Source organism: Rhincodon typus, chromosome 3 (genome assembly GCF_021869965.1).
Source record: "Rhincodon typus isolate 14 chromosome 3, sRhiTyp1.1, whole genome shotgun sequence".
Classification (NCBI taxonomy): domain Eukaryota; kingdom Metazoa; phylum Chordata; class Chondrichthyes; order Orectolobiformes; family Rhincodontidae; genus Rhincodon; species Rhincodon typus.
In genome coordinates, this window is record NC_063334.1 from 93,281,653 (window position 1) to 93,301,611 (window position 19,959).

Below are 19,959 nucleotides of genomic sequence, written 5' to 3' on the forward strand. Positions count from 1 at the left end.
TGCAGGCTTTCGTAAACTTCCTTTTGTCCATTATTTTAAATAGACAATAACCTATTTTCAAGCATTTGTTCTGATATTGTATTGCAATTTCATTGCAGCCACATACGTAAGTTGTCTTTAACTCTGTGTCACCTTCATTTCTCAGTCTCCATGTGAACATTTTGAGAAATATGCTTCCTTAGTCTCAATACATATATCTTTTGTTTTAATATATTAAGTGAAGCATCTGAATTAATTATTGGAAATTCAAATTACGCACCCTACTATTCACTTATGTATATAATGCAATGTTTCAGTATAAAGGCCCATTAGAGTTCACTTCAATAGCAACTTTGGAATAGCAAACAGTCAATAAATATATATTTATATGCATGGACTATGTGAAAAATTAGAAAATATGGAACCTTTTGGACACTTTTCAGATTGAAAAGGCTTTTTCCAATGTGGTTTCTTTCAAAATAAATAATACGGTGCTCTGTTGTTTACCTACGGTTTACAGAAAGTCAAATGACTTTAAACAAAGGTAATTGAAACTTTTAAGGAGATAAAAGAAGTGTTTATGGCCTTTAATTGCTGGAAATCATGGCTGTGGAAAGAACTATGGGGGCTTGTGTGCTGATAATTTCCTTGTAGCCTTGTCTGTATTTTGAGTTATAGAGCCATACAGCACAGAAACAAGCCATACAGAATAGAAACAGATCTTTCAGCCTGCTATGTCTGTCCTGTTCAACAAACACCAAACTACACTAATCCCATTTATCTGCATTTGCTCCATAGGCTACAATGCCCTACCGTTTTAAGTCTTCATTCAGATGCTTCTTAAATGTTGGGAGAGTACCAACCTCCACCACCCTCTCAGGCAATATGTTTCATTTATCTACCACCATCTGGGTGAACAATCTTTCCTCGGATCTCCTTTAAACCATTTACTCCTCACTTTAAAAAAAAACAGCCTATCCAGTCTCTCCTCATAACTGAGACATTTCCTCCTGGTGAATCTCCTCTGCAGCTTCCCCAGTGCAATCATGACCTTCCGATAGTGTGGTGACCAGGACTGCATACAGTATTCCATCTGTGGCCTAACCAATGTTTTATAAAGTTGTAACAAGACTTCCTTGCTCCAATATTCTACACCTCAACTAATGAAGACAAGCAGCCATATGCCTTCTTCACCACCCTGTCTACCTATGTTGATGCCATCAGGAATCGACGGACTTGTACACCAAGGTCCCATTATCCCCCCTACTCTACCGTATTCCCTGCTCACAATGTGGTCTACTCTAAATTGGGGAAACGAAGCGTAGACTGGGTGACCACTTCACAGAACATCTACGTTCTGCTCGTAAAAAAGACCCTGCACTGCCTGTTGCCTGTCACTTTAACACACCATCCTGTTCCCTGACCAACATCTCTGTCTCTGGCTTGCTGCAGTGTTCTAGTGAAACTCAACGCAAGCTGGAAGAACAGCACCTCATTTTCTGCTTGGGGACCCTGCAGCCCTCCGGCCTCAATATTGAGTTCAATAATTTTAGGGCCTAAACTCTCCCATGTCCCAGCCCCCTACCCCACACACCAGGCCTTGTTACCACCTGTTGTTACTCACTAATAGTCCCTATTAACAACTATTCACCCTCCCAGCCTGATCATTATCAACTCTTTTCTCTCTCTTTCGGCTCTATCCTATCATTTAATCCCCACCCCATCCCCTTCCCTTTTATCTGCATATAAACTGATGTTTTCCCAGCCACCTTCAGTTCTGAGGAAGGGTCACCGACCCGAAACATTAACTCTGTTTTTTTCCTTCACAGATGCTGTCAGACCTGCTGAGCTTTTCCAGTAACTTTGTTTTTGTTCCTGATTTACAGCATCCGCAGTTCTTTCGGTTTTTATTAAGGTCCCACTATTCCTCAGTTCTCCCTAGGGACCCACCAGACATTGTGTATATCCTTCCCTTCTTGGGCCAAAATGCATCACCTTGCACTTATCAGGATTAAATTCCATCTGTCATTGCTCTGCCCAGTTCACCAGCTGATCAATTTCAGACTGTGTCCTGAGACCATCCTCCTCACTACCAACACACCCGATTTTTGCAAACCCAACATCTGCAAACTTATTAATTAAACTTTCTACATTCACATCCATGTTGTTAATAAACGGAACAAACAGTAAGGGTCATAGCACCAATCCCTGTGGTACACTGCAGGTCACAGGCTTCCAAACACAAAACCAATCTTTGCCTCCTATTTACAAGCTAATTTGATTTCTAGGCTCACAGATATAGATGAACAGTAAGGAAGGAAGCCTCAGGAAATACAATTTTTTTTTTCAGTAGAATTTCTTGAGAACCTGATGAAATTGCCAAATATCTGAATTTATGAATGTCTTATAAACTCTAAAAAGCTGAATGATTATCTCTTTCCAAAGCCTACAAGCAGTGGCTACCTTATTTCCATCCTGTCTTTTCCTAAGAATCTAGACAGTGCCAATTCCTGACATAAAAGTCAAAGAGGTACCTGGTGGCATCAGCTTGCCACCTGCTTCTTTCAGACTTTATCCAACTGTATCTACATCACTCCACCACCCTCCATCCACAACAAGTGACTAACAGTAAACCATCATCATTTCTGCTCTAGGACTAATGCACACAATACTGTAGCCTTCAGGACTTTATTTTGCAGTTCAGGGTTATCTATGACTTGCATGCTTCTGCCATGTTATTTTGTGTGCATGCATCTATGCAGGATGCATCTGATAACTTTTTGTTTCAATTCTTAGCACTCACTCACTTTGTGCAGCCAGCCTCTGGAGTTTGCATTGCATTTTAGTGCTTACTGAGAGGCAGTAACTTGTCACAATTCAGAAAACTGAGCAGTCAAGCAGGTAGACATGTTGCTGTACAGCACTGTGCTACAACAAAGAAATTCCTACAGCATGTGCCAGCAGTTAACATGGTAAACAGTATGAGAATACTATGGCTTTGAGAGGTTATTTTGACCTTTTGTTTTGAAAGAGGTTTTAGGGCAGAGGCACCCAGCAGTCTAGTAGAGCCACTATAGTAAAGAGCTTGTGAGGCCTTTGATTTTTTTCTAAAGTTGGAACAATAGAAGCAGCCTGAAGGGGTGTGGTCAGGCTCCCACAGAACCAGGATTTTCAGTTTAGGTTTTTTAGCTTTTCAGTAGCAGCAGGTGCTCAGGTGAGGCCATGGCCTAGTGGTATTCTTGCTGGACTGTTAATCCAGAGACCCAGGTAATGTTCTGGGAACCTGGGTTCAAATCCTCCCATGGCAGATGGTGGAATTTGAATTCAATAAAAAAAATCTGGAATTAAGAGTCTAATGATGACCATGAATCCATTGCTGAATGTCAGAAAAACCCATCTCATTCACTAATGCTTTTTAGGGAAGGAAACTGCCATCCTTACCTGGTCTGGCCTCCAGACCCAAGGCAATGTGGTTGACTCTTAACTAAAAATAAGTTACAGACAGGCAATAAACGCTGCCTGGCCAGTGATGCCCTCATAAAGAAGTTAAAAGCTGGGGGGTTTCTTCCTGCTGCTGGAGTTGCATGTAAGACAATCAGTTTTCTGAATTTGCCTTTTGCCAAGTGTGTGTTTATGGGATGTTACTATATTAAACAGTTACTGTTTAGTCGCTAACTAATCTACTATTTTGTTAAGTTTTTCAATAGAGTTAACAGCTAAGCCAATTTTTTTTTGTTGTATTTTAACTGGGGTGAATGAAAAAAGTGGGGTTTTCCTTCAAATCTTGACCAATCAAATTGCATCTAGAATGCAGCACCTTACATTTACCTTTAAAATAAGAAAAAGTTAAGGTCTATCTTCTTAATATATTTTGAAGGTGTCTGGTCTGATCCATAACAACACACTACATGTGCTTCAACCAAATGGCCATGTGTGTAAGTCAAAAGGAACCCGAAGGAGTACTGGCAGTCAGGGAGGACCACCACAGTCAACCTAGGGACTCATCCGATTCCAGTCTAAGGAGTTAGTCACGGTCAGTCCTGCAGGTCAGGTACAAACTGTTTGAGGATTAAGATACATCAGACAGGGTGATGTGGAGATGTCAGTTTGGGGTGTTCGGCAAATTATTCAAAGTGAAACAAAGTGAGAGACTGATTACGATGGAGTTGGATGGGAGAACAGGTAGGGGTGATACATGAGCAGGTGTGGTGGCGAGATGTCCCCAGGGAGTGAGTGGCAAGTGCAGAGGGCAGGAAGGTTAGTCCTTTAGGATGATGAGCTCAGTGAGAGCCATTGAGTGGACATGCTGCATGCAGTAGCGAGAGTCACGATGGAGGAAAAGCAGGACCAGGCTATTGAGTTGAACAATCAGCCATGATCATAATGAATGTCACAGCAGACTCCAAGGGCCAAATGACCTAATCTTGCTCCTTTCTTAAATGTGTATACAGTAAAGTCCAATAGCCTTGGTGAAATTAGTGTACCGTGACAGAATTAGTGGGAGCAATGACCCTGTGAATGTGAGGTAGCAACAAGAAGATAGCAGGACTTACCCTTGCGGTGCTCACAAGATCATTAACCTTCTCCCTGAACAGCTGTGCATTGGATTTCACCCAGCTCACTTCACTAATCAAGGTTTCTTTCTCATTCCAGGCTGGCCTGGCTTTCTTTGGCAATCAGCATAAAAAAGTACTGCCCTCCTTTCCACTACACCATCTACCAGCACCTCCAGGTCCCTGTCAGTGAACCAAGGGGCTAACTTGCCTTTCTGGACCATTCCCTTGAGGTTAACAGTGCAAGACCACAGTGGTGTGAAGCTGGTGTTGATATCTGATGCAGTGGTGATAATGTCACAAAGTTCTGGTAGCAGTGAACATTTCAACCTATCCTACATGATTCCAGGAGACAGAGACCAAAGAGACTGGCTGCATATTTAATAAGACGAAGAACAGAAGACTGTTTAAGAAAAGTTACTATGAGCCGTGGTGAACTGGGTACCCACGAATCTCACTTGAAAAATTACTTTGCCACAAAATGGGAAAATTCAGCCCTATGACTATAAGAGAGTCTTTTATACTTTGGAAAGGAGGCTCTATATCTTCGAGAAAAGTTAGATGGCAGACTGAAAAGTATACAGAAGACTTTTTATTGGAAAACCCAACATGACTTATGAAAATTTCCAAAAAGACCTGACTACATTGTAAATTCTACCAGCTTTTAATTAGAAAATAGACTGCTGAACATTCCAGACAGACCTCAGGAAAATCACCTTTAAGCACTGACAATTTAAATTTTGTTTTGATTGGTATTGGAAAATTAATCATTACAACTTCATATTCAAAGAAATTGGTCCACATGAAACATCAAAAGCCAGCTATTTGACTTGCTTTTAAAGTTCGCAGCATTAGTATAAGAGGGAAGTAAAGATGAGATTTAAAAAGGTTTTACACAAATGAATTTAATGGAATAATAATGCATCACAAGCCCTAAAAAGGGGCACTTTTTTGATGATGATATGGAAACAATTGAGTGTCATCTCATCGTTTATTAAAGAAATGATAATGGTGTCCTGAGTTACAGACACTTGTATTTGGGATTTTGATGTAAATTATAAGTGTAGTTACAAATAACTGCTCCAAGTAAGTAATTAAGACTCCATAAATCTAACACACACCTCATATTTATTGCTCATCACTCCCAGAATCAAACTTACAGTTGAAATTTCATATTTTACTCTGACAATGTGAACAGAATTATAAATAAAATTACTTTAGATAAAACTTAGCATGGTTTAAAAAGTCCTTGTTTTAACTTTATGCTTGTTAAATTATTTAGAAAATATGTACTTTAAACAATATTGGAATTGATGTTGTGTTCTCTAGGGCCCTCATGTGGCTTATGTTAGACTCCACATGGGTACCTCTGAAAGCTGTCATTATACGGGCTCAAAAACAAAGTTGCTGGAAAAGCTCAGCAGGTCTGGCAGTATCTGTGAAGGAATCTGTGAAGGAGAAAACAGAGTTAATGTTTCCAGAGGAAGGGTCACCGGACCCGAAACGTTAACTCTGTTTTCTCCTTCACAGATGCTGCCAGACCTGCTGAGCTTTTCCAGCAACTTCATTTTTGTTCCTGATTTACAGCATCCGCAGTTCTTTCAGTTTTTATTCATTATACGGGCTGTTCATTCTTGTTTGTTTTATTCTGCAGACTTGTTGGGGCGATGGTGCACAGTATCAGGGCTTATCAGAGCTTGAAGTGATTCTGAAATATGGTGGTTATGCTGATGTAATGGAGTGCTCTTCCTAGAGAATGAGTTATTTTCCAACAAGATACATTAGTGACATATTTATAAAAGCAAAAATACTGCAGATGATAGAAATCTGAAGGAAAAACTGGAGAATCTCAGTGGTCTGACAGCATCTGTAGAGAGAGAAACCGAGTTAATATTTCAAATCCAGTATGATTCTTCTCCGAACTAGACTTCTAAAGAAGAATCATATTAGACTCAGAATGGTAACTCTGTTTCTCTCTCCACAGATGCTGCCAAACTCGGTGGGTCACAATTTTATCCTGGAACAAAAAATGAACATGGGGAAGAGTTGAGAGGTGGGCCATTTTAAATCGCTGAGCTTAATTAATATAATCCATGTCTAGCTCAGGTCTATAGCCAGCAGTGAGATAAGTGAACTAATGGCCAGCACCATGGATCCTCAGGAATGGTCCTGGGCAGTCTGGCATAATTGTGGTCGAGGAAAGAGTGGAGTCTGTACACTCGACAGGGGAGGTACATCACTTCCTTGTGGTGCCTGGAGGAGCACCATACTGATTTCTCCATCCATTGAAAGTTAAGTCAATTGGAGCATCAGATGAAGCATTTAAGAGTGCATCCTGGCTGTTCACAGTCGCCTGGACATTCTGAATGCTATCTTATGCAGAATGATATAAACCTAATATTTTGAGTCAGTAGCTAACTGGAGTCTAGTAAAATGTTAGGGTTGTGGATCGTCCACGAGATGGAGGATAGAGAAATGGGACATCAAGTGGGTGGCTGCTCAAAGTGCCCCCACTTCTGATTCATCACCCCTACAACATGAGACTCCTGCACGCTGCCTACTGTCCTGATGACCACAGCTGTCCGTACAAGGGTGTGCGTGAGTCAGAATCTAGCAGAGCCAAAGGGCTTCAAAACCAATGAGGAGTCAGTCATTAGCATCCGGGCAGTCAGAGGATAGAATGTGAACAGCCTGAGCTGGGTTTTAAATAGCAAGGGAACACACTACAGGAAAAGCTGGACACGGATAAAGAAGGAGTTGTAGTTTCACAAGGGCATTCAAATGGACATTTAACCCATTACATTGCCGTTCAATTTTTCCGTACTATGAAAGTTATTTGTTTGCTCCATTTCCTTAGTTGTCCATTTTTGCCTTCTGCCTGGAAACTGGAAGAACGTTAACATTGGAGCTGAATAAAATGAGCAATGGGAGCCCCTGACCGTAATGAATGGTTGATCATGCTGAGGGCAATGAGGCTGTACTTCAGAATTTGTGCACTCCATGAACTATACCCAAATCTCAGCCGATTATGCAGTTGCTAGTGCAGCAGCCATATTGTGCTCTTTCACTTCCAGCTGTTGCTCCTTCTCCAAAATTAGCACTCACCACCTTCCTCCTCCTCCTAGAACCCCAGTCTTCACTGCTATGTTGTGCAAGGTGTCAGAAGAGCACTACCATCCTGGATACCCTGGCTAGTATATACTAAAACATACCCCAGATTTGCCCAGGCACCTGAAGCACATCTTCAGCCTCCTGACCACTTGCTTTACCCTAACTCTGATGGTCAACTGGATTCAATTATACCTTTCCTAGGCATCAGCTTCTCACAGGGGGAGGAGGGAGGGTCATCAGCCACAACTTAGGAGGGCAGTTATTGTCTCCAAGGAGCCGCTTTGAGATATGACAATCACAGGAACACTTGACTGGTCTGGGAAGCTTGGTGGGAATCTTTTGGGCAGTTGTAGACAAGGTACACATCCATGGAGCGGAAACACCTTCTGTTGATGAAGATTCCAGGATGATCCAGGGCTCCCTCAATCATCACCGAACTCCCTGGCAATGTCCTGAACATGCGGGAAGACAGCCAGCACAGAAAAGCCTAGCACACATTTATTCTGACTGGCTTCATTGGTTGAGGAGTGCACATAATGTCTAGCCTTTTGCAACATGTCTTGGTCACTATGGGATGCACAGGCGGGCTGCCGATCACAAGATGCTGTAACTACCACCAGCAGATCCAGAAGAAGAAACAAAGGATGTGGCTGGTGGTTAAGCAGAAAAGCTCCTTATCTTGTTCCCAATCTAAAGTCCGAGTGAAAACTGTACAAACAGCTCCCATGCTGAACCAAAGTTTGATAGCTGAAAAGGGCAGATTAAAGGTAATAAATAAAAACAGAAACTGCTGGAAAGGCTCAGCAGGTCTGGCAGCATCTGCGGAGTACTCTGATTTCTGAACTTTTCCAGCAATTTCTGTTTTTGTTTCTGATTTCCAGCATCCGCAGTCCTCTTGGTTTTTATTCAAGATAATAAACTCTGAAGTAACAGAAATTACTTCTAATGAAGTGGAAATAACTTCCAGACCATTGAAAGATTATTCTCATTACAAGCCCTGTGAGTGAAAACCTATTCTCCAGGCAAAGGAGCAGATGTGAAGCCTCTGTTTTCAAGAGATTTCCTACCCATCACTTGTTCAGTTCCCTCAAATCCCATCGATTTCTTGGGCGATTTTCACAAAGCCCACACTCCCATGGTTAAAGCTCAACTCCTGAATTAAAACACTTCTTAAAGAGCATTTAAGTATCCTAATTACAAACCAATTAGTCACTCAGTGGTTTCTCACATGTCACAGAATATGCTCAGGTCAGTGTTTGCTGTCTGCTCTCCGATACTCTGGCACTTTAAGCCCTTTTGCCTGCCCACTGCAAGCCTGCTTACATTTTGGATTATCTTCACTTGGACACCTTCTACACTATGGTTCCAACACTTATTTTGTGGTCAGTAATTGTTAATTAGAGCAACACTTATTCCATGCTTCTCTCTGTAGGATTATAAATGTTCCATTCATTTGCATCCGCTTCTGCATCAAATCAGAAACTAGTTGCTTTTGTTCCCGGAAATTAAACATTAGATTTTCTGCTTGAAAAGAACTCGGGCATAACTTTTGTGTGGTGACAACTCCATTTGCCTTAGACCTTACCAAATTTTTAAATGTTCGACAATTGTGGTGAGCTAGCCTTAAACAAACAACGTTCTGTAGACCTGCTGCATTTCTACATTGCTGCTATCAATCTGATGAATCGTTTCAAATATTTTTCAATTTTGTCCCAAGGAGTGTGCAACAAATCATGCATATTAAATGTGGCACAACTAACAGGAAATAAAGCTGCTGATGTATGTTATTATAATACCACTAACTACATATAACCAGTCGTGTTATATATCCTCAGTCATTTCTGGCAGGAAATCCTGGAATGGTAGGGCCAGCAGAATCTTTACTTCAAATTCTGAAGTTGACTGAGTCACTACCATATGGCAGGAGGAAGGGGTAAGGAAAGAATAAGCAATCTATGCATTTCTTCTGTTAACTTTAAACAGTCTTTACTACATGGGAAATCCCAGCTCCCAATGTTAGATCCATTACTTTATCTGTCATCTGCCAGAATCATTAACAACCATTCTGGAATAATTAATCAGCTCATTTCAATACTTAATGAATGTACTGGCTAACCAATAAGACTGGAATATTAATAAGAACACAGGAATACATAATGAGTGCACTGAAATAACTAATCAGTGAATTCAAATAATTAGCAGAAGCACTAGAATGGTTAATAGACATCAATGGTTTGATCAAAATGGCTGTGGTTCACAGCGGTAGTATGGTTCAAATCCAATAGGGCCACCATATGGGTGACAGTGCGCCAATTGCTTGTTATCTAATCCATCAATTCTTCCCTTAAAATCAATGGAAATAAAGAGTGTGATACATAACAGGCAGTTGTCCACCAATCACTTGTTGTATGCCTCCAACAAGATTGAATTTGACCTCCAATTAATTGAAGTTGGGAACCAGTTCCATCCTCAAAATTCATAAATCAACTTAGGCAGGTTCTCATTTGTTTACTCTGGGGTTAAGGGTGAACATCTACCAAATGCAGTTTTAAAATGTGCAAATACTAACCTACCTTGAAAGGTCTTCCAGTTTCGATTTTGCGAATTCCAGGCTTTTTCTTTCCACATGCTCATACGGTGTGTGCGCCAGGAGTTCATGCAGTGTGATTATATATCGCGGGATCTAAAATTGTTCAACAGTGAAAGGTAAAGTTGGCAAGAAAGCAAATACAACATCATCCTTAACAACACATGTTTAGATTCAGCTATAAGCAGTCTTCATGGGCTCAGGACCAATGATTTACCATGATAGGGAATTGTGTATCAAATCATCTGAACTTGTTGCAACCAATACATGTCTCAGAGACACTGTTTGAGGTAGTGTGAATAACAATGATGCTGGGCCCTGCTATTACTGCTTTGAATGCCAGCTGATAATAATTTTCATTTTTAATTTTGTCTTCAGAGTTATTCAAGCATGCTCCTGATTACAATTATTACTAATTTCTATTCGAGGAAAATGCATTCTGCCCAGAAGAGAATGATGGGATAAATTATAATGGAAAACATTATGCTAGACTCAGGGACAGATGTCAGAACAAGGCCCAAAAGTTGGTGCCAAAATTATGGGGAAGCAAATAGTGATCACCATTATTTAAGAATGAATTTCCCCAACATCTTAAACTGAAGCAATCAGATACAGAAACCCAAAAGTCAGAGAAGTTTTATTTCTCCATTACTTTTGTCAAAATAGTACATCACTGCTTCACTGTCTACCTTAGTACAGCCCAAAGTCAGTGTACTTGTACATTTCATACAAAGATGCTACAGAAAATCAAGACAGGTTGGTTTATGTTTGAGTAATCTTTTAATTGTGTGATTAATGTTAATTAATGTCAGCTGGCCTCTCTGTCACTGAAATTAACCATTAGAAATATGGTGTGCTTTTCATTCAGGTTTTATTCATTGGAGGTGTTTTTACAATTATTAATATTCTTTTCTTTGTTCTATTTCTTCCATTCTCTTAATAAAGACACACAATCATACAGCATGGAAACAGACCTGTCAGTCCAACCAGTCCAAGCTGACCATGTACCCAAACTAAACTCGTCCCACCTGCCTGCGCTTGGCCCATATCCCTCCAAATATTTCATATTCATGAATCTATCAAAGTATCTTTGAAATGTTGTAACTGTACCTGCAGCCATCCCTTCCTATTGCAGTTCATTCCACAAACAACTCTGTGTGTAAAAAAGTTGCCCCTCATGTTTGTTTTTAATTCTTTCTCCTCTCACCTTAAAAATATGACCCTTATTTGAACTCCCCCACCCTAGGGAGTCTTTTCCATCCACTCTTATATCTCAAACCATCTATTCCCGGTGACATTTTGGTCAATCTTTTCTGAACCCGCTTCAGTTTAGTACTATTCTTCCTACAACAGGCTGAACAGAACTGCAATCAGTACTCCAGAAGAGGCCTCACCAACGTCCTATATAACTTCAACATGATGTCATAACTTCTACACTCAAAGGTCTGAGCAATGAAGGCAAGCATACCTTCTTAACCACCTTATCTACCGGTGATGCAAATTTCGAAGAATTATATACCCGAACTCCTAGGGATCTCTGTTCTACAACACTACCCAGGGCCTGATAGCTAATTGTATAAGTCCTGTTCTTGTTTGTATTACCAAAATGCAATACCTCACATATATCCAAATTAAACTCCATCTGTCATTCCTCAACCCATTGACCCAATTGATCAAGATTTCTTTGTAATCTTAGATAATCTTCGTCATTGTCCACTATACCACCAATTGTGGTGTCATCTGCAAACTTACTAACCATGTCTCCTATATTCTCATCCAATGACAAACAAAAGTGGACCCAGTGCCGTTCCCAGTGGAACATCGCTGGTCACAGGCCTCCAGTTCGAAAAGCAACCCTGCACCACTACCCTCTGTTTCCTGCCATCAAGTCAATTTTGTATCCAATTGGCAAGCTCAAACTGAATCACATGTGATCTAACTTTACTAATTAGTCTACCATGTGGAACCTTGTCAAATCTTTATTAAAGTCCATATAAACAATATCTACCACTCTGCCCTCATCAGTCTTTTTGGCTACTTCATTAAAAAACTCAATCAAGTTGTAAGGCACAATTTTCCTCACACAAAACTAACTGACTATCCCTAATCAATCCTCTCTCAATACATGGAAATCCTATCTATCAGAATCACCTCCAACAACTTACCCACCACCAATATCAGACTCACAGGCCTGTAGTTTCCAGGCTTCTCCTTACAGCCTTTTTAAATGGCATAACGTTAGCCACCCTTCAGTCTTCCGGTATTTCCCCCGTGTTTATAAATGATACAAACACTTCTGCTAGGGTCCCGCAATTTCCTCCCTAACTTCTCACAATGTCCTGGGATACACTTGATCAGGCCCTAGAGATTTATCTACCTTTATGTTCTCCAGCACTTCCTCTTTTTTAATGTGAACTGTTTTCAAAATATCAATATTTATTTCAGTGTTCTCTAGCCTCCATTTCTTTCTCAACTGTAAAAACTGGTGTGAAATATTTACTTAATATCTCTCCCATCTCTTGAGGTTAACAGAAAGATGACCTCGTTGATCTTTAAGGGATCCTACTCTCTCTCTCTCTCTCTCTCTCTCTCGTTACTCTTTTGCTCTTAATGTATTTGTAGAATCTTTTTGGATTATCTTTAACCTTATCTGCCAAGGCTGTCTCATATCCCCTCTTTACCTTCCTGATTTCCTTCTTAAGAATGTCCCTGCACTCTTTGTACTCTTCAAGAGATTCAGTTGATCACAAATGTCTAGATCTAATATATGATTCTTTTTCATTCTTGACTAGAACCTCAATATCTTTATTCATCCATTGTTCCCTAATCGTACCAGCCTGGCCTTTCATTCGAACAGGGACATAATACCTCCAAACTCTTATTAACACACTTTTGAAGGCTTCCCACTGTCAGTCGCCTCTTTACCTGCAAACAGTCTAGTCCAATCAACTTTTGAAAATTCTTGTTTCATACCATAAGAATATGCCTTACTCCAAATAAGAACTTCAACTTTTATGGAAGACTCATCCTTTTCCAAAACTATTTTGAAACTAATTGTATTATGATCACTAGTCCCAAAGTTCCACTACTAACACTTCAGTCATTTGCCCTGCCTTATTCCCAAGAGAAGGTCAAGTTTTGCTCATTATCAATATGTGAATGTTGCTACAAGAAAAATAACACATTTAACAAATTCTTCACCATCCAAACCTTTAACACAATGGCAGTCCCAGTCAATGTTTGGAAAATTAAAATTCCCTACTATTACAAACTTATTATTCTTACACAGATTTAAGATCTCTCTACATAATCCAATCCCTTTCTTTATTTCCTTCCTATAATTGATTTGTTACCTCCTTGAGATTACATTTTTTGTTCAAACTTTGCATTGTATTCCAATCTGATTAGTTGAGAAGACAAAGAATGAAGAATTTTCCCCTTTTTAGGACTAAATATGAGGGTGGACATGTAAGATGATGGCTAACCCATCAGCCCCACTACTGAGATAATTCACATGGTCACACATCAATTCGCTCATTAGGAGCTGACAGGTGAGTGTGAGCAAGTTTTACAGCCTATCATCGGTCTTAATACTGACATTCCAGGCCTCTAGAACCTGCCAACCAATCAAAGCCTGACATCTTATGAGTTCTGTCAAAGGTTGATCCTACAGCAAGATGACTTTTATCTTCTTGTTGTGGAGAGGTGATCAGAGAGATCAAAGGTAAAAGCAGAGGGGTGGCTTTCAGAGAATACCCATTTCCTCTCTATGCCTCCAATTGGCCCCAGATTGGGACAAATGGAAGGCCTACTTAACCTGGCAGGCAGGTTAGACCAGTTTCCCAGTTAGGGAAGTAGCCACCTTTTTCACTTTCTAGAAAGGCAGGTAATTGGGGAGGTGGAAAATGGAGACCTTTAAATTTCCAAGAGTTGGGGGCCACTTAATTGGGGTGGATCTTTTTGCCCAAAACCAATATGAAGTGGTAAGGGGATGAGTTTATTTCCAAGCCAATTCACCCAAACGTTTCCCCTTTTTTGCCACTTCTCATTACCTCCATTGAAGGGAAAATTCCATCTATGGTTGCTTTTCTGTACACTCAGTTTCCAGATGCCCTGTGGAGATGCTGCACCATTTGTTTTTCATATTTCCAGCAAGTTTTCCGCAGAATATCATGGAGGTTAAATATGCAAAACATAATGGTGGGTGTCTTTTGTTGACAGGTTGCTGGAATTTTTGAACCCCTAAGTTTTAAGTTTTGACAATTGCAAAAACAACTCCAGCATGTAAGCGTCAAAAAAAAAATAATCAATAATATGAGCCATCTTTTATTTTGGCCTTAACATCACCAAGATTAAAAACAAAGTTGGGTGGTGGTTATCATTTCCATGAAACTTCTTCAACCAAGATAGTTCAGCCCCACAGCTTCTAAAACAGTGCTGCCAATGTGAGTGCTATAAGTGCACAATGATCAAGTAATTCCACAACCAAACAGGCCAATAATATCAGGCACACAGAATCTAGAAGTGCACGGCTGCGCATGTGTGTATGCACAAGTGTGGGAATGCGAATGTAAGTGTATGTGTGGGATGCACACGTGTGTGCACATACGTGCATGCGCTGCATGTGTGTATGTGCGCACATGCATATGCGCACATGTGCATTCATGCAAGTGCACGTGCTTATGTGTACTTGTGTACAGGCACTTGCGTGTACATTTGTGTGTGAACATGCACACGTGTGAATGCATGGCACGTGTGTGTGTGAATACACATGCATGTGTATGCACAGCACGTGTGTGTATGTATGCACATGTGCATGCATGTGTGTATGCATGTGTATGTGTGTGTACATGTGTATGCACATTTGCGTATGTGCGCTTGTGTATGCATGCATCTATGCATGTATGTACGGGCATTTGTCTATATGTACATGTGTGTGTATGCACATGTGTATGTAGGCACATTTGTGTATATGACTGTATGCAGGCATGGGTGTATGTACACGTGTGTGAATGCATGTGCATGTTTATGCATGGCACGTGTGTACACGTATGCGTGCATGTGTGTTTATGCATATGCATGTATGTATGCATGATGTGCATATGCATGCACATGTGTATGCATGCATGTAAGTATGTGCATTTCTCTGTGTGTATGTGTGTATGCGCACGTTTGTGTCTATACGCCGTGTGAATGGATGTGCGTGTACGTACGTGTGTGTGCGTACACGTGTGTGTATGCGTAACCGTGTACGGGTACGCATGTATGTATGTGTGAAGTATGTATGTATTCGGACTTGTGTGTGTACACGTGCCATGTGTATGTGCATTTGCTTGTATACATTCTTGTGTGTATGCATGTGTATGTGAATGCACATGTGCATGTGGCACGTGTATGTATGTGCATGTGTATGCATGCATGCACGCACATGTGTGTGTGCATGTGTATGGTTTTTTTTCCTTATTCATTCAAGGGATGGGGCCATCGCTGGCTAGGCAGCATTTACTGCCCATTCCTAATTGCCCAGAGGGCAGGTGAGAGTCAATGACATTGCTGTGGGTCTGGAGTCACATGTAGGCCAGACCAGGTAAGGATGGTAGTTTCCTTCCCGAAAGGATGTTAGTGAACCAGAAGAGATTTTCTGACAATCAGCAATGGATTCACGGTCATCACTAGACTCTTAATTCCAGATATTTATTGAATTCAAAGTCCACATCTGCTATGGCGGGATTCGTACCCAGGACTCCAGAACATTATCAGGGTTTCTGGATTAACAGTCCAGCGATAATACCACTAGGCCATTGCCTCCCCGTATGTGTATATGCACGTGGGTATTCACACATGGGTGTGTACACGTGTTTGTATGCACACGTATATGCATGCATTTGTCCATGTGTGTGTATGCGCTCGCATGTATGTGCGCACATGTAGATGCATTTGTGTATGCGTGCATGTGTATGCACGCGTATACACGTATGTGTGTAACTTCATGTGTGCATATGCATCTGTAATATACGTGTGTTTGTGTGTGTGCGTGCGTGCATGTGTGTGTCAGCATGTCCGTGTATGCGTGCACATGTCCGTGTATGCGGATTTGCATGTGAGAAGCTAGAGAGTGTTCAGAAGAGATTTACCAGGATGTTGCCAGGTATGGAAGGTTTGAATTATAAAGAAAGGCTGGATAGACTGTGACTTTTTTCACTGGAGCCTAGGAAGTTGTGTGGCAACTTTTTAGAAGTTTATAAAATAATGAGGGATATGGATTGAGTTAATAGTGGTTGTCTTTTCCCTAGGATAGTAGATTTCAAGACTAGGGGCACATTTTTAAGATGAGGGAAGAGAGATTTAGATTTAGAAAAAGACATGGGGACAAATTTTTTATACAGCGGATGTTTCGTGTGTGGAATGAACTTCCCAAGTACAATTACAACATTTAAAAGATGTCTGGATAAGTACACGAACAGGAAAGGTTGGGCCAGGAGCAGGCAGGTTGGACTAGTTTAGTTTGGGATTATGTTCAGCATGGACTGGTTGGACCGAAGGGTCTGTTTCCATGCTGTGAGACTCTGTAACTCTATAAGAGAATAAATGCATCAGATATTCTGGTTATAACACCATGAGCAAAATTTTGTTCATTACTGGGGGCAATGTTCACTTTTGCCATCTTGGCAGTACCCTTACAGAGCAGATTGCCCATCCTTTGTAAAAAATGGTGAAATCATTAGGATGAAACCTGGATGTATCCTAGAATGGACAAGAGATCCAAATACCACCAGAGCACCACCAAGTTGTGAAGGTGAAAATAACCTTTACTGCGTACGATGATTTGCATAAAAATGCTTAATATTTTCATAATTGGATTTCTTTCTATAATTTGAAGAGATACATCAACATCAGGAATCTGATACCAATGTGCTAAGTGCGTAGAGTAATTTTAAGGTTAATGACGGCACATTTGGAAGTTAGGTTTCTAGAGTAGTCATACTGTAATTAACAATAACCAATGGAAACAAGAAACAGTATGCAGTTTTTACTTACTGATTTGGGAAAGGTCATATTGTAATAAGGTTCACCGTCATTATAAACACAGGAGTCCCTCAGTCAAAAAACTTGCTCGTCATTAAGTTGGTCAAATACATGGTTATACAGCGAAGCTAACAAAGTACTGGACATTGTGGAGCCTCTGTAATCCGCAGGTCAACACCCTACTCCTTATGTGGCTGTCTATGTGCAACTGATTGGTTCATGTGCTGAGCTGAATTTTACCTGGAACATGGGATATGTGAGAAAGGTTTCCAGCATCCGCCCCTCACATGCCGAGTTTGATTCATACTGTTTCAGCAGCTTGTCGAAATCCCTGTTTTGCTTACAGTTTGCTAATACCTGCAGACTGTACTGGTGGTTCCTGACAAACTCTTGATAAATATTCAGCATTGGTAGTAAAATGTCAAATAAGTCAGCTGGAAAAGCAAACAATGACATTAAATATTATTACAGCAGCCGTTTCGCAAACTTGTAACAGCAACTGCAGGAACAACATTATTTGGTATCCATAGAAACAGTACAATCTGCATATCTTAATATCTTCAACTCTGTAGCACCTAGACAGTACTTACTTATATCCTAAAGATTGATCATCTATCTGAAATGCTTTGTTGAGATTTGATTTCCTAAGTTGTTCTGTTTTCAATTAAACTACAATCTGCTGTCATTTTGTTCTTTCAAGGAGCCTCACAGTTTTTTTTTCCAAAAAGGAAATGGATTGCCATGCCTGATTAACACCACAGCTTCTAATCAGCAACCAGGATGTTATAAATCCTGTCAAAAAAGATGCTGTGATTTTGTGTAAGACATTAACTCTCAACTATCTGGAAACATCTTTGGCAGGACTTCAAAGAAAATCCTGTAATTTTGTCCTCATAAAGTAACAAAAAAAGTGTTAAAGTGACCGATCCCCTCTTTTGGTCTAAATTTCTTTCTTCCCCTTATAAAACTATATCCACACAGTCATTCTTCAATGATATTGAATATTAACCTGCTGTTTGATCCTGAGTTAGGGGATGTGGGTATCAGTGTTCACAGAAGGAGGCCATTCAGTACATTGTGCCTGCACCAGCTTCATTATCTCGTTAGGATCTATTATTTTGTGCCAATCCCCTGCCTTTCCCAATATTCCTGTGCGCTATTACTGCCTCAAAAATATCATCCAATGTCCCCTTCAACTGGCTTCCATGACATTTCCATTCTCTAATTACTTGCTGTGCAAAGAAGTTTTTTTTTCTCACACCAGCCTTGCTTCGTTTGCACATTATTTTAAACGTATACTCTCTTGCACTTGTTTTGTTTACAAGCAGAAACGTTTTTTCCCTATCTACTCTGTCCAGCCCACTCACGATTTTGGAAACCTCAATCAGATCTCCTCTCAGCCTTCTTCTGTCCAGGGAGAACAGTCCCAACTTCTTCAATCTATCCTCATAGCTGAAGTTTCTCTTATCTGGAAACAGTCTGGTAAATGGCTCTGCACTCTTTCTAATGAATTTGCATCTTTCCTATAATGTGGTGCCCACAACTGTACACAATACAGTCTGTACAGTCTACACTTACAGATTGAAAAACATTGTTTTGCTATCGTTTATCTTGGTTTCTCCAATTCCTCTACTCATTGTAACTTATCTCACTTTGAAGTTGCAGAACCCCATTCTCTCAGCTCTAATCCTGACACAGCTGGCAACGCTGCTGAGGAAAAACAAGCTCGCACTTGTTATATGGTAGAAGAACTCCTGCTTGACTGAGACCAATCACCGACTGCTCCTGTATCCCCACTGATCATAACTAATTTACCCATTACTTCCCAGTCTGCACTATCGACAAGATGCACTGCAGAAATTCACCAAAGATCCTCAGACAGCACCTTCCAAATTCACAACCACTTTCATCTAGAAGGACAAGGATAGCAGATATATGGGCACTCCAGAACACTCTTTGTTTTGCACTGCCTGGCCTCCAAAGCCACTCTTGCTCACCCCATTGCTGCTCCCACCCCTACCAAGGGGTCCAGGTTTACAAAAGTGCAAGGTTCATTGTTTCCTACTGCTGCAGAGTTCTGCAGTTGCTGGGTCTGCTGCAGCAGCTCGTCAAATCTGATAGGCTAGCAGCTCTCCAGGGTAGGACCTCCTGTCCATCAGGGAGTGAAAGTCCCTCCCTCTGCTTATTCAGACCACCCTTATGCAGTGGCCTTTCTTTTTTGAATCCATTGGTTTACAAACAAATTTTGCAATGGGTTGGTGCAGAGTTGGGGGGGATGGTGGGGGGGTGGCTGCAGTCAATGCTTCAACATCACTACCCCAGCCCCCAGATAAAATTCAGGCCACTGGGTCCAGTTTTGTATTCTGCAGCCAATGATCATCCTTCCACTAAAATATCTAGGCAGAAAATCACAACACAGCTGGAAATTTGAGCATTGCTTTTTTTTTTACAAGAGCTCTTTCTGAAAATGAACCTGAAGTAGTACATTGTCAGCAGTAATTAGTGTGGAGTCATGGCTACTTGACAGAATTGGGGTAGCCAACATGTAAACTTGACCTTTTGTTCAAGTGTATAAAGCACATCACGAGTGTATCAATACAGTTATTACAACGTATTTGAACATTCACTAACACTTTTGTTGTGCATCAGAATCTCTGCAGTATTCACATCAAAATCGAACACTCTTGTGTTGAGTGATGTCAG

The 19,959-nt window shown here is 40.7% G+C and overlaps 1 protein-coding gene across 1 annotated transcript in view; it reads right to left on the bottom strand.

The window, feature by feature from the left end:
- Positions 1-19,959, bottom strand: part of rasgrf2b (Ras protein-specific guanine nucleotide-releasing factor 2b) — a 218,505-nt gene that overhangs the window by 108,595 nt on the left and 89,951 nt on the right. Inside the window, exons 7-8 of the mRNA XM_048595101.1 lie at positions 17,497-17,690; positions 10,217-10,326 (exon numbers count right to left, since the gene is read on the bottom strand). Of these exons, the coding sequence (XP_048451058.1) occupies positions 10,217-10,326; positions 17,497-17,690 (304 nt within the window). The remainder of the gene's footprint in view (positions 1-10,216; positions 10,327-17,496; positions 17,691-19,959) is intronic.